General features: G+C 36.0%; 1 protein-coding gene across 1 annotated transcript in view; it reads right to left on the bottom strand.

Moving 5' to 3' along the window:
- Window positions 1-3,088, bottom strand: part of LOC306865896 (GDNF family receptor alpha-2-like) — a 53,895-nt gene extending 50,807 nt beyond the window's left edge. The window contains exons 1-2 of the mRNA XM_079410722.1: window positions 2,237-3,088; window positions 359-673 (exon numbers count right to left, since the gene is read on the bottom strand). Coding sequence (XP_079266848.1) covers window positions 359-673; window positions 2,237-2,288 — 367 coding nt within the window. The 5' untranslated portion in view covers window positions 2,289-3,088. The remainder of the gene's footprint in view (window positions 1-358; window positions 674-2,236) is intronic.
- Window positions 3,089-19,530: the final 16,442 nt, after the last annotated feature.

The raw sequence follows: 19,530 nt of genomic DNA, 5'->3' as shown, positions 1-19,530 counted from the left end.
ATGATCAGAGGCACATTACAACAAGGATAAATCAACTCATCAACATCTTGGTTAATTGTGCTTGTTCCTGTTGCAGGTCCTCAATCTGGCAACACATGTGTACATGATGTACATGAAGAACAAATGCTCATTTTTGCATGACCAGTCACTTTATAGGCAAAGTGTGTCACACTGTTCACCAAACAGATAGTCCCTCTCCATACTCATACCACTGGTCAAGCAATTGTTTGGAGCTGAGCAAGATTCCTAAACAAACACTACCACAGTTTTTACACTTTTCACAGAAATCATCCTTCAAAAATGGCTGGCATATAAGATGGGACAGAAAAACACTTTAAGATCAAAAACACATTCTTACCTTCATTGAGACCCATATGAATACTCCAGTAGCTCTGCAGACATTGGAGCTCCCTCTTCATGCCCCTCTTGCAGCGGCAGTCGTACAGGGGGCTGTCCTGCAGCACCTCAAGGGCGGCCTGACACTCCCTGTTGGCCAGCATGGTAGTCCTGTCACGACCTACCAAGCACTGGCGCATGATGCGGAAGCGTGAGCTGCACTGTGAGTTTTGGTTGCACACCTCACTGGCCTTCAGGCAGTCCATGGGGGCTCTCCAACCATGAGTTCCCAGCCTAGACAAGGCAGAATGGCTGGCCATGGAAAGTACCACCTCATCTGTGGGAAGGGCATGGGCATCATCAGACCAGGTAAGAGGTGGTGTGAATGAAGTTTTTATTTAGTTGTTTGTAATATGACTTAATTTAGAAAAGAACACATCCAATAAATATCCATTTTGTATTTGTAGAGTCCCAAGATTGTCCTAAGGTACCATTTTTTTTCCCACAGTGATACAGCAGAAATCATAAAACCATAATGACAGCGACTCCTGTCGGTGGGGAAAGAAACTGCACCAGATGACAGTGAATTGAATTACTCAACATTACTGTCATATCAAACACATTATGAAGAAAACTTTAAAGTAAAACATTTAAAATGTGTGTCTATACAATTATGGTATAACATAAACACGTGGATGTTTAAAAAACAAACAAACCTGTATGAGTTATTTTATTATAAGTAGGTTTTCGCGAGTTTTCAGCACCATGGACAGTTCATCTCAGTTGTTCTATATTTCCCAAAACACTAAACAGAACGTTAATAAGCGCTTAAAAGTGTCATTATGTATTTAGCACGTAAAAACGTTTTCTTTTAATTAACCAGAGCTTCACTTTCACAGGTCACATGTTAAAGGAACACTTAATAAATAATGGTAATGCATTTGGATAATTTACAACTGTCTGCGCATCCCACATGATAGGCTTAATTTAGCTACATGACCGACTGCAAGGCATATATTTACGCAGGCCTATTTTAAGCATAAGTAACTAATTGCAACTAATGATGCTACAATCTGTTGAGATTCGTCTTGAGGCCGTATCGTCAAATCTGTCTTTTGATGTTTTTTGATGTTAATTGCTATTTTGGTGATATATTTGAGATGTGTTTATTTAATCAAATTATATGTAATAATATTTACGTATTTATATTTCGCCAGTATAGCGTTTGATAGGACACCAATCCAAACTGAAAGTGAAGAAGTTGTATTGTTGCTATGGTTACTTGAGAGGAATGCAGTTTCTCTGAATTTTGGGATCGCCTTTTTCGAACACTTAAAATGATTTATGTACTTTGTATGTATGGGGGGGGGGGGGGGGGGGGGGGGGGATTGTATTACCGAAGCCAAAACTCAAATATGTTTTTAAACTCGGAAATGTTTAATTTCAGCGTCTCGAAAAGCTAGTTTTTCTTTATTTATTTATTTTTAAGTTTCACAACATTTTCACTCTATTCTTCGATTAAGTTTTGACACTGGTCTCACGTAACGGAGACGTTCTTCTAAATGACGAGCAATCCACTTCTAGTTGGCAAAGGGTTACTGCATCGTAAAATAACAAGCATTGAATTGCAACGTAAACCTAGCTTCTGTAATATTACACAGTTTGTTTAATCATGATCTTTTTCTGACTGAGAGATGAGACTACTGAAGTATGGAGGGCTACCAGTATGAAAGAGTGAGTTCATTCTGTAAACTGTCTAGTTGACCGTCAAATGTCTACTTTACGCAGGCAGTTAAACCACACTCTCTCAATATGACGAATGATTGTCACTCTTTCATCCTCATGGATTATTACTTTTTGTCTCTCGTATCATTTATGAAACACTCGATTCATCACTTACCCGATAAAAACAGGACGCTCAGAATATTCAGTAAAATCATGATAGATCCCATTCGAACTCCCAGCGCGCTGTTACGATCCCAGAACCCGGTGATGTTCGCCCACAAATCCAACGGATGTTTAACGGACGTCTTTTTCAAACCTCAGGTTCATTTCCAACAGTCAATCGCTGGATGAAATAACGTCAGAAATAGTTCAAATCGTACAATTCCAGTACTTGGGTATCTCCTTTTGGGACTTTTGAGAAGTTAGTAAAAAAAAAAAAAAAAAAAGACTAACTGACGTTTATTTGATGAAACTGTCCAACATATCCTTTCCACAAGAGCGTCGAAGCATTCCTCAGATTTGGAGCAAAAAGGTAGCACTAGCCCGCGTTTCTAAATTTGGTTGATATTTGAATATACGAACGTTAGATGTTTAAAACTTTAATTTCAGACATGTTATGTTACAAATGACTAAACTTAAAATGACTAATCATCACCGCGTATTCCTCTCTCGTATAAACGCATATTTAAGCGCTTTCAAACAGAAGTTGGCTGTTCGCGTGAACTAAAAATCTCTCCGGACTCCTGTGAGAAGCAATAAATCTTCCTCGCTGGATAACCTCGACTTTGAGCCGGACAACCTTGACTTTCATCAGAAAATCCTTATGTGTCCACCAGCGTGCCTGTGGCTTCAGAACTGCCGTAGTTTTTCCGAGTCGGTGATAGAGAAGAAAACAAACAGGGAAAGGGCACCTCCAGTTCCACTTATCGTCTGTTTTCTCTGGCGCAGGAAAATGCTTTCTCCCACGAAACTGAAGTTACATGCACGACCCTCGGGGCTCTGTCGCTCTTCACGTCAGAGCGGACGCAATGAAAACATATCACCGCATGAATCTGAGCGCTGCTCACTGGCTGAGTGCACAAGGGCATCGACTATGGCAAGCCGCTTTGACTTTTATTCCTTCTCAGGGTATGAATTCTTGATATCAACAATTAAATTTTTACTAGTTAAAATGTTAATTCTTGATATCAACAATTCAATTGTTGATATCAAGAATAGACATTTTTACTAGTAAGAATTGTATTTCTGATATGTGAAATTGGAATTTCAACTAGTAAGAAATTAATTCTTGATATCAACAATTGATTTTGAATGGCAGCCTATGGTGACATTTAACTAGTGAAAATACAATTACAGATATCAACTATTTAATTGTTGATATCAAGAATTAGCATTTTTACTAGTGGAAATGTAATTGCTGATATCAAAAATAGCCATTGTTACTAGTAGAAATCTAATTCCTGATATCAAGAATTAACATTTTAACTAGTAAAAATTGAATTGTTGATATCAAGAATTCATATCCTGAGAAGGAATAAAAGTCAAAACGGCTTGCCATACATCAAAGCACCATAGCACAGTCATGTCTGAGACGACCTTGCGCTCCACAAATAGGACTTTTTGACACTCTTGGTGGGATTTGTTTTCCTTCTTCTCCAGCATTGGAGCATCTCGCACTTAGTATCATTAAAAATAATAACTTTGAATGTTCAAATTAGTTAATAAGATAAGTCAATGGTCGATAATAAGCCACATTTAAGTGAGAATTAGTAGTATATACAGTAGAATGTGATTTGCTGCCAGTTACATTTCGAATGCTTAGTGTGAAATGTGTGTTAAAGTACTTTAGTGACAATATAGGCCTAATGCTGAAAGAGGCTGGGCAAATTATCTCTGAAATATAAGGTTTTTTGAGTCAAAAGTCAAATGTGGTTTATATGATGGGGTTAAACACTAAAATAGCAATATCATCTATCTATCTATCTATCTATCTATCTATCTATCTATCTATCTATCTATCTATCTATCTATCTGTGTCCGTCTGTCTGTCTGTCCATTTTTCATCATTTTAGAGTTGTTTAAATTATTATATTTTGCTAAAAAGCATATAATACACTATATAATGGCAGGTTTTTGTGACAACTTACCCCATATCATGTGTTATTTACTACCGGCAGATGTTGCCACTACAGGGGCATGCTGTCACAAATGTTTGTTGTCACCCTTAAGGTGTAGGTCTTAAATTCTATTATTATTATTATTATCTACTCTATTATCTAAGTCTACTCTTAGTTGCTAGAGTCAAAAGTTCCATTCATTTATTAATTCATTCATTTCATACTTACCTAATCACTGGTTTGAAAACTCTAGCTTATGTTTGAACAAATCAATATGTATGTCTAAATGTGAACATGAGGGAAACTTCAGTTATTTAATGGGGTCTCTAAATGAGTTGAGCTAATTAACCATATAAACAGATATACAAATCTGTAAATTTGTAAATGCACATTGCCTGTCATAAACAAACTGTTTAAGATGAAGTAGAGGCATTAAATTCAAAAGCTCAATCAACTATATCATCACTCCAAGCAAGTATGCTAATTCTTCAGCAATGTCCTCTGGAGAAATTGCATATTGCATTTATGAAAATACCCATTAAATAATATATTTAAGAATACTGATAATATATATTTACTGATAGTTTTCTATAATTTTATAGACATTTCCATGCACCCACAATGTAATGAAGTGTATAATTTAAAATACAGGTGAAACCCCTGTAGTAATAATAATAATAATAATAAATAAAAACAGAAATTGTAATAATATTAATACAATACATTGTGCCCTATATATATATATATATATATATATATATATATATATATATATATATATATATATAAACTCTAACATTGTACATCTAACCTCTCTCATGCTATTTGTAAAAGAATGAAGATTAATTTTTCTCATGTTATTTGAATGTTGTTGTTGTTGTTGTTGTTTCTACATTTTTGCTATGTCACAGCATAGGACACAGGCCAATTTTTATTTGTCAACTACCTATATATATATAGCTTGTAACCTGTATAAACTGATATTAATTTTATTACATCATTAAATAGCTCTGAGTAAAATAAATAATAAAAGTGAGTACTAACATTTGCACATTGTCTATTTCAGAAGGAAAAATAGGTTAAACAGAACTGCTTTTCTGTCTGGATGAAGCATATTCAAGTAGCTTGATATTTGCACTGTCATCGTGTACGCCTCTCATTTCGGAGTGATGTAGTTAACAAACACATTGCTTTTCAAAATCGACCGTCAGGGAAGAGAAACGGGGCTACTTTGTCAACATGTCATCGTGCAGATTCTCTCCCCTAAGCCTTTTTAAAGTAGAGAGGGGAAACAGGCAGCCGACATAAAAGGCAACATCCTGGGCTCCTCTTAGCGAGCAGAAAGCAGCCTTTGACAAGCCCATTATGAGAAAGAAAATAATTGTCTCGCTTCTCGTTGTGCAGAAGCCTTCAAGGTCCCCCAGAATCCTGCACAAAGCCGAGACATTTTGATGTAGTTATCTAATGCAGTCATCAGTAATGTACATTTCCTCCTATCTGCTCTGTTTACTCCAGCAGTGCTTAAGAGAGTGGATGTGTAGCGGTGTATTCCTTTCACCTGGGTGCAACCATCTGTGACACACTTCGAATGATTTTACTCTAATGGGAAATGACTGTTTTGTGCTATAAGCGATAGGATTTCCGGCTTTCCAACAGCGAAATGCTGATTACGGATTTGTTGTCTCAGATACTAGATGTTGCCAGTCCTATCAATATTTATTATATACTGTAGCTCAATATGCTATGTAGAACTGATGGAGGTATTCAAATAAGCCAGGCTTTTACTGCAGAGGAGGATGGAATATCATTATCTTGGCAGGCTGTTGTGCTGTTGTCGTTTAAGTGCATGTGATATTTTTTGGCTCGTCTCTCAATCTTCCCCATCAGCATTCGCTCCACAGGATCAAACTGGCACGCTCAGTTGTCTCATCATTCCGCTATCCTGAAAAAGAGTGACTGACTGTGTTTTGGTCACTATAATCTGATGCAATAATCATGTCCTGTTTTCATATTTCACACACAATAACATGTCTTTATCTTACATTGTACATTATGCAGACTGAGTCATTCTGTGACTCAACATGCGAGATTCAGTGGTTTGAATCCATGCCATCTATTTGAATGATGTCTTCCCTGTGTTTGGCTAACCGTTTCGAGTTCTGGCTGAAATGGAGAGCATCGGTATAAATATGTGTTGTATGCAGTTTGCTGTTGATGGTGTGTATAGATATAAATACCTAGAAACTGCATTAGCAGCGCTTCCTAATTACCACACATCTGTGTGATGGCCATATTGTAAAGGTCAAGAGATGGCTGAGAACACATGAAAGTGAACTGACAGATGTCGTCTGCAAAGGGCAGTTCCATTCCATCGCATTTCTGCATATGTGTCATGGTGCACATGCACAGCAGGGAGGAACACGGAGACGAGGATGTAACTCAAAATAACAGTCTTTACTTCAAATAAGGCAGGGCAAAACAAGGCAAGGCAGGGCAGGGCAGGGCAAAACAAGGCAAGGCACAGACAGGAACACCGGGAGTAACGAGTAGACCAGAACAAATCAAACTGACAGGACTATAAATACACAGGATAATCAAAGATAATTAGACGTACACGGCTAGACAAGAATGAACTAATGATCACACTAGACGAGGACAGGAAACAAACCAAATATAGACACAAGAGGCGGGAACACATGACACACACAACAGAGGACTGACAATATGCAAATGTCCATGATTAATGAGTATTGATGATAAAGAAAAAAAATAATAAAGCACGTGCCAGGTTCTTTGTATTTTGGTTTCATTTGTTTTTTGAAAAGCTTTTAAACCACCTTTACAAATAATTAAATGTATTCAAATGTCAAGTGGAGTAACAATCACATAGAAACCATTAACATATTTTGTCTTGCATCTTGAATACGTGTGAGTGAACACAATTTATTAATTATATTCAAAAATGTTTTTAAATATACTTTTTAAGGTCAAACATGTTACTATCATTAATTATTCATTCAAAATCTCATAGAATTTATATAATTCATAAATGTCACGTAATATCACGTTTTTTTGCATCACATAATGTTTTACAACCTGAGCTAAACTTATCATAAAAAGGCCAAATTTTCTGATGTTCTTACTTAATGACCTTGATGCTGCGGGGTCCATTCAGTCATATTTCCTGTTTTATGCATTTCTTTCTATTTGTATGTGTTGGTTGCACCACATGACTCAGTTAATATCTCTCTCTCTCTCTCTCTCTCTCTCTCTCTCTCTCTCTCTCTCTCTTCATTATGATATCAGGGCTTTTGTATCATCATCACCCCCCCACCCCCCAAAAAAATCTCTGTATGTATGAAGCACAATGTTGATTTATGTTTGTATCTTTGTGTTAATAGAACATCAGAAAACAGCAGTTGTGGTTGTCAGATTTTCAAAAAAAAAAAAAATATGATAACAATGTTTCAGATATTAAGGGACAGCATTTCAGTGCCTGTATATTTTATGAAATTATAAAATATTAATTAACATTGTAACACAAAACACCCTAATGCAGTCTACTAGAATCAAAAAAAGTATTGGAAATGGCCTTTTACTGTATTTCACTATAAATTATATCAGAATCAGAATTAGCTTTATTGCCAGGTATGTTTGCACATAAGAGGAATTTTTTTTAGTGACAGTAGCTCCACAGTGCGACAGAATGACAGCAACAGGACAGGACACAGATAGTAAAAAAATAAAATAAATAATGTACATATATACAAAAATGGACAATGTGCCAAATAGCACAAACACAATATACAAAATAGACAATATGGTAATTTATTCATTTTTTACCTGAAAACACTTTAAATAAAAAAAAAAAAAAATTACACTAAAATGACATGTAATATCATGTTAAAACACAATTTTCCACTGTATATAGTAACATAACTTACACATATACTGTAGCATTTTTCCAGTTATTTTCTGTAAAAATAAAATAATATAAAAAATACAGTGCACAAATTAAAATCTATGATTTGTATATAAAAAAATATCAACTCTTCCTCAGCACTCACACTCTTAAAAATAAAGGTTCTTTATTGGCATAGACATTATAGAACCTTTCAAATGCATAAATGGTTTATAGTAAGAAATGTTTCCTTGGATTCTTTAAAAATATTTTTCAAAATAGTTAATTTAAGAACTGTTCACTGAAAGGTTCTTTAGGGAATGAAAAAAATGATTATTCTATGGCATCATTGCAAAAAGCACCTTTTTGGAGCCTTTATTTTTAAGAGTGCACTGCTATTTTGACCTGCAGGCTTAAGAATTTGCGTAGGTTTGTTCACTCAAACCACATGCCCATAGACTGCATGGCAAGGTTATTCTCTGAGACATACAATAGCAGCAAAAGCAATGGCATTTTTAAACAACACACATCACCCACCAGTCACACAGCAACAGTCCTTGCCCAGGCTCCAAATCTGTAATCACTGACCTTGTCATCAGCAGAAACAAAGGTGACTTTAAAGTGAGATGAAAAAGCACGCTCCACCTCCTATTCTGTCATCAGCGATGCAGTGATGTTTGTGATGATGGCAAAGGAAACGATGTGACAGACTTTCCTAGTGGAAAACGCTCTGTCCACAGAGACTGTCCACATTGTTCACATGTCAGTGGGGTGGCTAATGAAAGATAACACCTTCTTTTTCTGCTACCTCAACTTGACAGGGTTATGAATTCTTACATAATTTCGCATTATATTTTGTATATTTCAAGATTAAGTCTGCAGGCTGTGTCCCAAAGGCAGTTTTATCCCCGTAAAGCTTGACATATAAAATAACAGTCCTTAAAAAAGAACAGTTTATTAAACTTTTAGACAAAATATAAAAATATATGTATATATATATACATAGTTTTTATATGTGCTTTTGTTGAGAATCATATTTGATACATCAGGTCTGTATGACTCAAATATGATACATAAGAACATAGAGCTCCAGGTGGAAAAATACCCGAAGGCCCAAAGTGAACAAAAATATGCAATTTGGTGCAGTTGCTGACATTTCTATGGCCAATATGTAAGATGAAATTCTGATGGCTTGTAAATGAAATCGATGAGACCTCTATAACAGTGCATTTAAAATTATATGCATTAAATGCATATAAATATCAGTTGTTACTCTATATCTCCCAACAAGATGATATTTAAATGCTTAGTTTTATGATTAAGCTCTGTACTTTGTATTGTGGGAGGTCAAAACATTAAACACAATGATAACTGACAGATGTTAGTTGCTAATTTATAGTGCTCTGAATCCATATTTTGGTGATACATGTAGTGTGTAATTTTCCCTTTTTTGGGTTCCTTTGCACTTTTAGCTTACAAAAAGAAGATGGAGATGAGGTAGAAAGGGTATGAATCCTATCAAAACACATCAAATATGAACCTGCATCTCCTGCCTGAGCAACACAACATAGTGGTTAGCATATGCCCAAGGTTGATGTTTTTTTTAAGTCTGAACTCATTTTCGATTATCCTAAAACGGCCACAATTATTTGCACTTTTTTTCTTCTTTAGGTAAAAGCAGTCATTGTTTTGTGATTGCCATAAATGGGAAAAAAACAATCTTACCTGTCAAATTGTCAGAAAAACAGGCATCCTCATTTGTGCACTGCAATGAAGGGCATGCCATGCAGAGAGGAGCTCCTTAAGTAATCTTCAGCGGTACTGCTTCAGGTAAATTGATTGCTGAACAACTGCTGTTTATGTGTGTGTGTGTGTGTGTGTGTGTGTGTGTGTGTGTGTGTATGTGTGTGTGTGTGCATGAGAGAGATAGAGAGGTCTCTGCGGCTCCGTGGGGAGTTTTGCACTGTCGTGGCTGAGGTTTATAGGTCAAAGATGATTAAAGTTTGGGATGCCCCATACCGCTCTGAGAATAAGTTCTGATGAAAGATCAGAGCAGCGAGATTGTAAGGTAAAGCATGGCTGGGATTGCTGGTTTATTGAAAAAGCCAGAGCAATTTGTCTGTGCTAACTCTCTGAAACTGTCCTCTGGAAATTAACCAATCAGCTTCTGGCTTACGAAAAGGCTTTGTGTGAAGGCAGAGTTTTAGCAAGCAGCTTGTTTAGTTTGATATATTGTAAGGGTCAAAAAGAATAATTTGAATATGATTTGGTGCTCATTTCTTATTGTTATCAATGCTGAAAACAGTTATGAGGCTTAATATTTGTGGGAAAATACTTTTATTCAGCAAGAACACATTCAGCTGATCAAAAGTGACAGTGAAGACATTTATAATCAGAGCATTTCCATTTCAAATAAATGCGGTTTCCACAAAAAATGTTAAACAGCACTACTGTTTCCAAGATTGATAATATTAATTGTTTCTTGAGCAGCAAATCAGCATATTAGAATGATTTCTGAAGGATCATGTGATACTGAAGACTGGAGTAATGATGCTGAAAATTCAGATTTATCATCACAGGATAATTACATTTTAAAATTTATTTAAATAAAAACTTTTTTAAATTATAATATTATTTCACAATATAAATGTTTAACAAATAATGAATGCTGTAATAAATGTAAAAAATAAATAAATATGCTTTTTACAAGTCAGGATCTCATAAACACAGAGTTCTGGCATGAAAACTCCAAGTTGGTCCAACTCAGTCTGCCATAATGGCATCATTATCATATGGCTCAACTGATTGGTTTTCTCCTGTATCAGTAGCCAATGAGCTTATTTCTCAATATTCAAATACCTGGCTTTCGTTTGCTGTAGCAGTTTGGCAGCACACTTCAGAAACCCTTCACCTTCCCCAGCTCCACCTGTATGGATCTGCTACGAGGTGATTCATGTATGCTATTTGGGGTTATTCATATGTGTTATATGTGCAGCAGCAGTATTTCCTACATGCTCACAGCAGCATGTTGTGGATGTATTGGTAGTAGCAAGTCTTGGTACTTGCTCTGCCACGGCAGCAGCAGCAGCTATTCCGCCAAGACCAAATACATTAACATTGTCATGTACATTACCATGTCAATCCCTCCGAGAGCTCTCATGACAGAATTATAATAATTCTGACCTGGCGTGAAACCGCCTTCATACCTTTGATCTGGGTAACTGAAACCAGCACTACTTTCACGTCTTTCTAATATCATACCACTTTCTATTGTTTCATAAAAGCGCCACTGCTGCCTTTTTGTGTCTCAGTTATTGACCTCAGAAGACTTCACTATTGATATTTTATAAATAATGTTTGCCTTATCGCCAGATCAATTATTTTGTAAAGGAGAAGCTTTAAGCTAATGCAGGTTTATCATAAGAACTCAAATCAATATTTAAGTGTTTATTTTTTTACTTACGCTGTAATTTATTGACTTGAACTGCGCTGTCTAAAGAGCTAAATAAATCAACAAAACTATTTTAATGGTTTATATCAGGTACAAATATGTAGCTCTTTATACAGCGCAGTTCAAGTCAATAAATTACAGCGCAAGTAAAAAAATAAACACTTAAATATTGACTGTACGTAGGAAATTGGTTGCTGAGAAAACAACAAACTATGCATTTTAGCATTGTATAAAAATATTTGTCTTCAGAAGGTCATGGCCGACCAATCAGAATTAAGTATTCCAGTGAGCCGTGTAATGTGTGGTTTGAGCCAGCTTCAAATATTCGAATCAATAGTATTAAAGACAATTACCATGCAAATAGCAGAAAGGCCTTTGAACGTTATACGCTACTTAATTAGAAATGGCCAAGGATAGCACTGTTACATGTTTCATCAAGCATGCCAAAAACTCCAACTCACTGTCTGTGTTGTTTAATTAACATTAAGCCAATTTAAATCGCCATTCCCATAGGACGACTCCTCTCACAAAGATTCAGCCGTTAGCACTCCTCTGACGATGTCTATTGTCATAATCTCCTTGATTGCAATAAACAAAAGTTCTGGCGATATTATTAAAGATATCAGTGATTTCAGGGAAGCATATGGTGGGATATTGCTTATTATCCACACCTAATGCACAGCTATCAAACTTATGAACAAAGTCTTGAGAGACACTTTCCTGCCTCATTAGTGGCAATCTCAGAGCCTGTATTTGTATGTAATGCCACGAGGGACTCCATCATGTGTCAAATAATATCCAAAAGAAACATTCATGGCAGATGTGCTAATTGCTTTATATAAAGTTTTAGGTAACCTGTATCAAATCTGTTCATAGCTCTTTGGCTCAGAAAATGCAGCAATTTGTGAACATAACATACAGTAGAAAGCTACCTACAGAGTATTTTAAAGGAATCGTTTCATCAAAAGTTATAATTTTATGAAAACTTTACTTTTCTTTTACTGCCATCCAAGGAGTTTGTTTCTTCATTGAAAGATTTGGAGAAATTTAGCATCACATCACACATCACTCCTCACTGAATACTTTGCAGTGAATGGGTGCCATCAGAATGAGTCCAAAAAGCTGATAAAAACATCACAATAATCAAGTAATTCAGACACCTCCGGTCCATCAGTTAGTGTCTTGTAAAGAGAAAATCTGCTTGTTTGTGAAAAACAAATCATTAAGATTTCATCACTTTCCTTCGTTATCCATAATATTGTTTTCAGTGAAAGAAATATGCACAGATCAAACACTGTTTACAAACAATCCAAAACAGCTCTAAACAAGTATGTCAGTGGATTTTGATGTGAGAGGACAACAGAGGATGCACTTTTTCACTGGAGCAAGCTTATTATGGATTATGGACTCATATTTTGGTCTCAAGTTAAAATGTCTTAATGATATTTAAATTATTATTATTTTTTTTTTTTACAAACTTTAAATTGTGATTTTCACATCACAAGATATTAATTGATGGCCTGGAGTCTTGTAGGTTACCTGTTGATTATTGTGATGTTTTTATCAACTAATTTTATCTCTCTTTCCGACGGCACCCATTCACTGCAGAGGATTCATTGGTGAGCAAGTGATGTAATGCAAAATTTCTTCAAATCTGTTCTGATGAAGAAACAAACTCATCTACATCTTGGATGGCCTGAGGGTGAGTACATTTTCCGGCAATTTTTATTTTTATTAACTATTTAAAACCTTTTGTGTTTTTATGCTTAATATTATGTAATGTTAATTTCAGATGAGATGCTGTCTTAAATGTCAGCTACCTAAGGTTTTGGAACAAAGTAATAATCCCTTCTCTCTGTTTTTATTGTTTACATGAACAATAGTTCTTCACAAAAGTGTTTACTTCTTCCATTTCTGTGATTCTGTCGCTAGCTTTATCACAACAACAAAAGCGACACTTATGTCTAGAGTTCCAGATGCTTCCATTTTCCTTCAAACCTAGATATTTCAGAAAGGGGATGTATTTTTATACCTGACCTTGTGGCCTCAACACTTCTAAAACTGTGTCTCTTTACCCAAACACACACTCAAAACAAAAACTCCTGTTCTCTCAGTCAGGAAAGACACAAAGCAGTACAATCTCTTCTCTCTAAGCCTCTAGTCACAACCTATTCTTATAAATCTCCCCTTCAAGCTTGTTCGCATCCCCCTGAGTCCCAGAGTCCTCCATCTGCTCTTTGCTGCCTATCAGTCAACGTGCTGCGTCTTTAAGTTAGGGACATGCGTTACGTGGACTATAATAACTGCAATTTCCCTTGCACAAAATGTTCTTTTCTACAACTGCTGCAAGAACTATTTCACTTGTCAGCTGGTCTGATATCTTTAAGCAATTCTTTCAGAATCCTGTTGCCAAAGCTTTTTTAGCCATCAATATAATTAGACAGCTCGAGAGCACAAAAAGGAGACGAGGTACTGTGGGAAATATGAGCTGGGTACAATGATGGGGTTGGTCCATGGCTCAGAAGATATAGAACTCGATAGAAAAGTTCTAATTAAAATGCATTTCAGCACATTTGCCTTAGCGACAACGCTTTAATTTAATTTAACTCATTCCCCAGTGAGAAACTGAGATAAAATTAATTAGTTTTTTCTTTCTTCCTTTTATTTTATATGTAACGTATATACATCTATATTCATTACTTTCTTCGTCCGATGGCAAATCTTCTGCACCTGAAAATTACACTTAATATTTGCTTAATTTATGCCATTAACTGCAAATCAATGATGCAGTCATGGAAATGGAAGACATTAAATTAACTGTTAGAATATTCACACGTAAAAAGGCATTTTATTGTTTTTGTTTTGTTTTGTTTTGTTTTGTTTTATCTATCTATCTATCTATCTATCTATCTATCTATCTATCTATCTATCTATCTATCTATCTATCTATCTATCTATCTATCTATCTATCTATCTATCTATCTATCTATCTATCTATCTATCGTTCTACAGTGTATGTATATATGTAGCAGAGGCCAGCGGGTAAGTTCTGTGCAGATAAAACCTTACTCCCCGATCTCAAGTGGTGCTCTAGCGACACTAGACGCCGTGGCCTTTAGCCTCCTCGTTAGAGTGCCCGCCTTCCACACCAGAAACCGCAGTTCGAATCCTGCTCATTGCAGGCTGAGTAGGACCGCAACATCTATATATATATATATATGTATATAAATATGTGTGTGCGTGTGTGTAAAATCCTTTTATATTTGATTTAAATTTAAGCTTTTTTAAGATTATGAGACATGAGACTCATAACTAGAAAAGGGAAAAAAATGTAATGAGTGTACAAAACGTCAATGTGACAAGTTGTGTCCTCATGTTACACAGGACCTAGGACATTTCTCTTAGCAAAAATGAATTCAAACTCGCCTTGACAATATCTTTAGAATGGCCCTGAGGGTTTGTGTGTCCTCTGCTGTTTCACAGACTGTCCTCCGCTCACCTTTTTGCTTTGAACAAACATTGTATTTTATCGGGCAGATGTATGGAAGTTTATGAAAAATGACAATGAAAACCACTAATCAATTGTAACAACATTATACAGAGGTTATATGGGAATGTTTTTCTCCCTCATCTCTCTCTCTCTCTCTCTCTCTCTCTCTTTATTTCTTTAAGAGGATCAACAGGACAAAATGGGTTCAGGTCACGATGCCGGTGAATTCAGACCTGCATCTCCTGCATAAGCACCATGGGCCAATATTTTGAAGTGTTTGTACTATAGGTTAGTTTTTATTTGGGTCTTTTTCACAGACAGTAAGGAGTTCTTGTTTCACAGAGTGACTATTAATATCTCTTTCCTCAGACACAGCAGGATCATCTGACAGTATTGGGAATACACGCAAACATCAGCAATTGATTATGAGCGAGAAGGGGACCGTCTAAAGGTATGGGCAGTAGCAGAGACACTCTGCAGGTTGGTTGTGTAGGCAAGGCAAGTTTATTTATATAGCACATTTCATACACAGTGGTAATTCATAAAAGAAAGTGAAATAGACATTAAAAATCAATAAAAACATGGAAATAAAAATAATAAAAACAATTAATTTTAAAATGATATAGAAATTGATTTAAAATAAATTTAAAGAAAATTATTATACATAAAGTTAATTGCAGTCAGTTCGGACATATAGCACAGTGCTCATTCAACAAATGCACAGTTAAACAGATGAGTTTTGAGTCTTGATTTAAATGTGGCTAATGTTTTAGCACATCTGATGTCTTCTGGAAGCTGGTTCCAACTGCAGGCCGCATAATAGCTAAAAGCAGACTCCCCTTGTTTTGTGTGAACCCTTGGTATTTCTAACTGACTCGATCCTAATGATCTGAGTGGTCTATTCGGTATATATTCAGTGAGCATATCAGCAATATATTTAGGTCCTGGGCCATTGAGTGACTTATAAACAAGTAAAAGTACTTTAAAATCAATCCTAAATGTAACTGGAAGCCAGTGTATGGACCTGAGGACTGGTGTGTTAGGCTCAGATTTTCTGGTTCAAGTCAGAATCCTGGCAGCAGCGTTCTGGATGAGCTGCAGCTGTCTAATGGTCTTCTTGGGAAGGCCGGTGAGGAGACCATTACAGTAATCCACCCTGCTGGTGATAAAGGCATGAACAAGTTTCTCCAAGTCTTGACTGGAAACAAAACATCTAATTCTTGCAATGATTTTGAGATGATAGTATGCTGATTTAGTTACTGCTTTGACATGACTACTGAAACTAAGGTCTGTCTCCAGAATCACCCCAAGATTTCTGACTTGATTTTGTAGTTGTTTGACCCCTAGAGTCAAGGTATGCATTCACCTTGAGAACTTTATCTTTGTTTCCAAATGCAATGACTTCAGTTTTCTCCTTGTTTAACTGAAGAAAGTTCTGGCACATCCAACTGTTAATTTCATCAATGCATTGGCAGAGGGAGTCAATGGGGCTGTAGTCATTTGGAGATAAGGCTAGGTAAATCTTGGTATCATCAGCATAGCTGTGATATAGGCAATTTGGTTCTTCCTCATTATCTGACTTAGTGGGAGCATATACAGGCTAAACAAGAGCGGTGCAAGAATTGAGCCTTGTGGGACTCTACATGTCATTGCCGTCCACTTAGACTTATGCTCTCCTATACTCACATAATAACCTCTCCCTTCTAAGTATGACCTGAACCATTTGAGTGCCATCCCAGAAAACCCGACCCAGTTTTCCAGTCTCTCTAGAAGTATGTTATGATCGACAGTGTCAAACGCAGCACTAAGATCTAGTAGTACCAGCACTGATATTTTGCCAGAATCAGAATTGAAGCGAATATCATTTATTATCTTAATGAGTGCTGTCTCTGTGCTGTGATGTGCTCGGAAACCAAACTGAAAATTGTCCAGGTATCCATTTGAGTTTAAGTAGTTGTTCAGCTGATTAAAAACTACCTTTTCAATAATCTTACCTATGAAAGGAAGATTTGATATGGGTCTATAGTTGCTCAACATGGTGTTATCAAGATTGCAATTTTTCAGAAAGGGCTTAACAACTGCAGTTTTAAGGGAGTTTGGAAAAGTCCCAAAAAGAAGTGAGGCGTTCACCACTTCTAAGAGATCAGCTTCTAAACAGTTAAGCACATTTTTGAAAAAGGATGTGGGAAGTGTGTAGGTGAAATACAATGAAAGTCTTTGGAAGGGTGTGTCATTGTGGCAGGGTCATGAAAAGTTTGAAAGGTACCATGTATCGATGTATGCATTACTGTATTGATGTATATCCCATTAAAACAGTAAATAAGGTTTAAAAAATCCAATAGCCTGTATTTCACAGCCGTGAGCATGATTTGCTACTTGCTATTCAAGGAGATTAAGAGGGAAGCCTTTTCATTCTATACAGAGAATTTTAATGGACAAAAAAATTGGATGCATTCTTGAGTGCAAGTTAAGACATTTGTACTGTTAAACGTGAAAATATTATAAATATGTGCAAAATATTTAAGTATTTACAAAATATAGAAAGACATTTGCATATTTAGTCAGTTAAATTGGTTCCATTAGAGCACCATTAGATATATAATTATGAAGAAAAAATTACTGATTAATCTAATGATTTCAGAGCATTATTAATTACAAATTAAACGGTAGTGATTCATAGTGATTATAAAATTATAATTTTATATAAAATAGTAATAGTAGTTATAATTAATATTATTATTATTATTAATTTGTTTGTTTGTTTAATCATTATTATTATTTGAACACTATTTTGCTCAACATTTTCCTACTACTACTACTGCTACTACTTCTACTACTACTAATAATAATAATTATTATTATTATTATTATTAGGGAAGTTTAGAGCAAAGTAGTATTAAAAATAATAAATTATTGTTATTTTTTTATTTAAAAAAAATTCTTTAAGTTCAATTTTATATTCATGAGGTCTTCAAAATTAAAATGCTCTTTCTGTTGTTCTCTTTTGTCTTTCTCAGCCACACACACATAGTCTGCAGTTAATTACAGCATTTAAGATGATAGACAAAGTGCATACGGTATTAAAATTTTGGGTCACCCTGGTCCTTTTATGACCTTGTACCTGGAGCGCACCTGCTATATTCAGCCAAACCATGAGAGATTGGGTACTTCAGGCACATTTTCATCATTACAGTCTATTAGACTGAGCAGAGTGGACTCTGCGAGAGAAAAATGCCAGCTCTGAGATGTGTTCTTCTCTCTAGTCAGTCTGCACCATGCCAAGAGTCATCACGCTCATTTATTCAGTGCCCTGTCCTGCACATAATGAACTCTTTGCACTGGACCTTGGTAAAGATGCTAGGAGAAGATATACTTTTGAAGTAAATTGGCTGCATTGTAATTTTTATAGTATAAATCATGGCTGTGGAGTGAAAGGGCTCTCTGAAATTCATAGTAAAACCTTTGAAGATTGGACCAGCATACATCATGGCTGTTATTCACAGGCGCATTCATATTTTGCTACGATCATTTCAGTAATCTAAGTACAGGGAGAAGCTAAGGCCAGTCAGGTCAACACCACACTGTATAAAAACTGTCCATTGTCCAGTTTAGGCTTAATTGCTAGTAAAACCCTCAGGACTCAAATCACAGCATAATACAGTTCAGAGGGCTCGTAAATGTCCATCGGTAATGAAACAAGATGCATTTCTTTCATTAGCTTTAAAGCTTATCTCCATGCTAATACAGTCTAGCACTCTTCTGTATCCAATAAGACTAAAATTATCCCCAAAAGAGTCCCTAGGCCAGTTTGATCTGAGATCATAGGAGTTTGTTTGCTTTAAGGATCCCATGAAGTTCAAATAAGAGCTTTGTGGCTTCTAGCCCATGTCTGTTTGCTAGCATAAAGTTAGCAAAGTCCACTTTTAGCAAATAAACATATTTCATATTTCCCTTGGTGTAAAATATTGATGATTATTGCGCTAAACACAGATCAAATGCTCTCTAGAATGAGAATGCATCCCTAATACCATCTGCAACTGAGCAGCAAGCAAATAAGTGATTAAGCTTGTTAGCATATCTACGTTAGCTTTTGCTGTAACGTCATGATCTAGTTCTAAAAAGCATTATTATCCATAGATAGCATTCTCCAGGTTTCCTAAACATCATTAGTAACCAGTTATGTTTTATATGCTCTACCACAACTACCTGTTTCAACAGGAAGTAAGTTGACACAGGACAGAAAACAGTTTTTTCATGTTTCATGTTGTTTCTAACATCTTACTTACTTACTTACGCCTATCACCCCTCCCAGGGTATAGGCCGTCGACGAGGGACCTCCAGCAACTCCTGTCCTGTGTTTCTCCTTCGATTTTACTCCAGGTGGTTGCCAGTCTCTTGATATCCGCTTGGAGATCTCGACGCCAAGTGTTTCTCGGCCTGCCTCTTTTCCTCTTTCCCTGGGGGTTCCATGACAAGGCCTGTCTACTGGTGCTAGAAACTGGCTTTCTCA

Source organism: Barbus barbus, assembly GCF_936440315.1.
Source record: "Barbus barbus genome assembly, chromosome: 47".
Taxonomy (NCBI): domain Eukaryota; kingdom Metazoa; phylum Chordata; class Actinopteri; order Cypriniformes; family Cyprinidae; genus Barbus; species Barbus barbus.
This window is presented reverse-complemented; position numbering and strand designations above follow the sequence as displayed.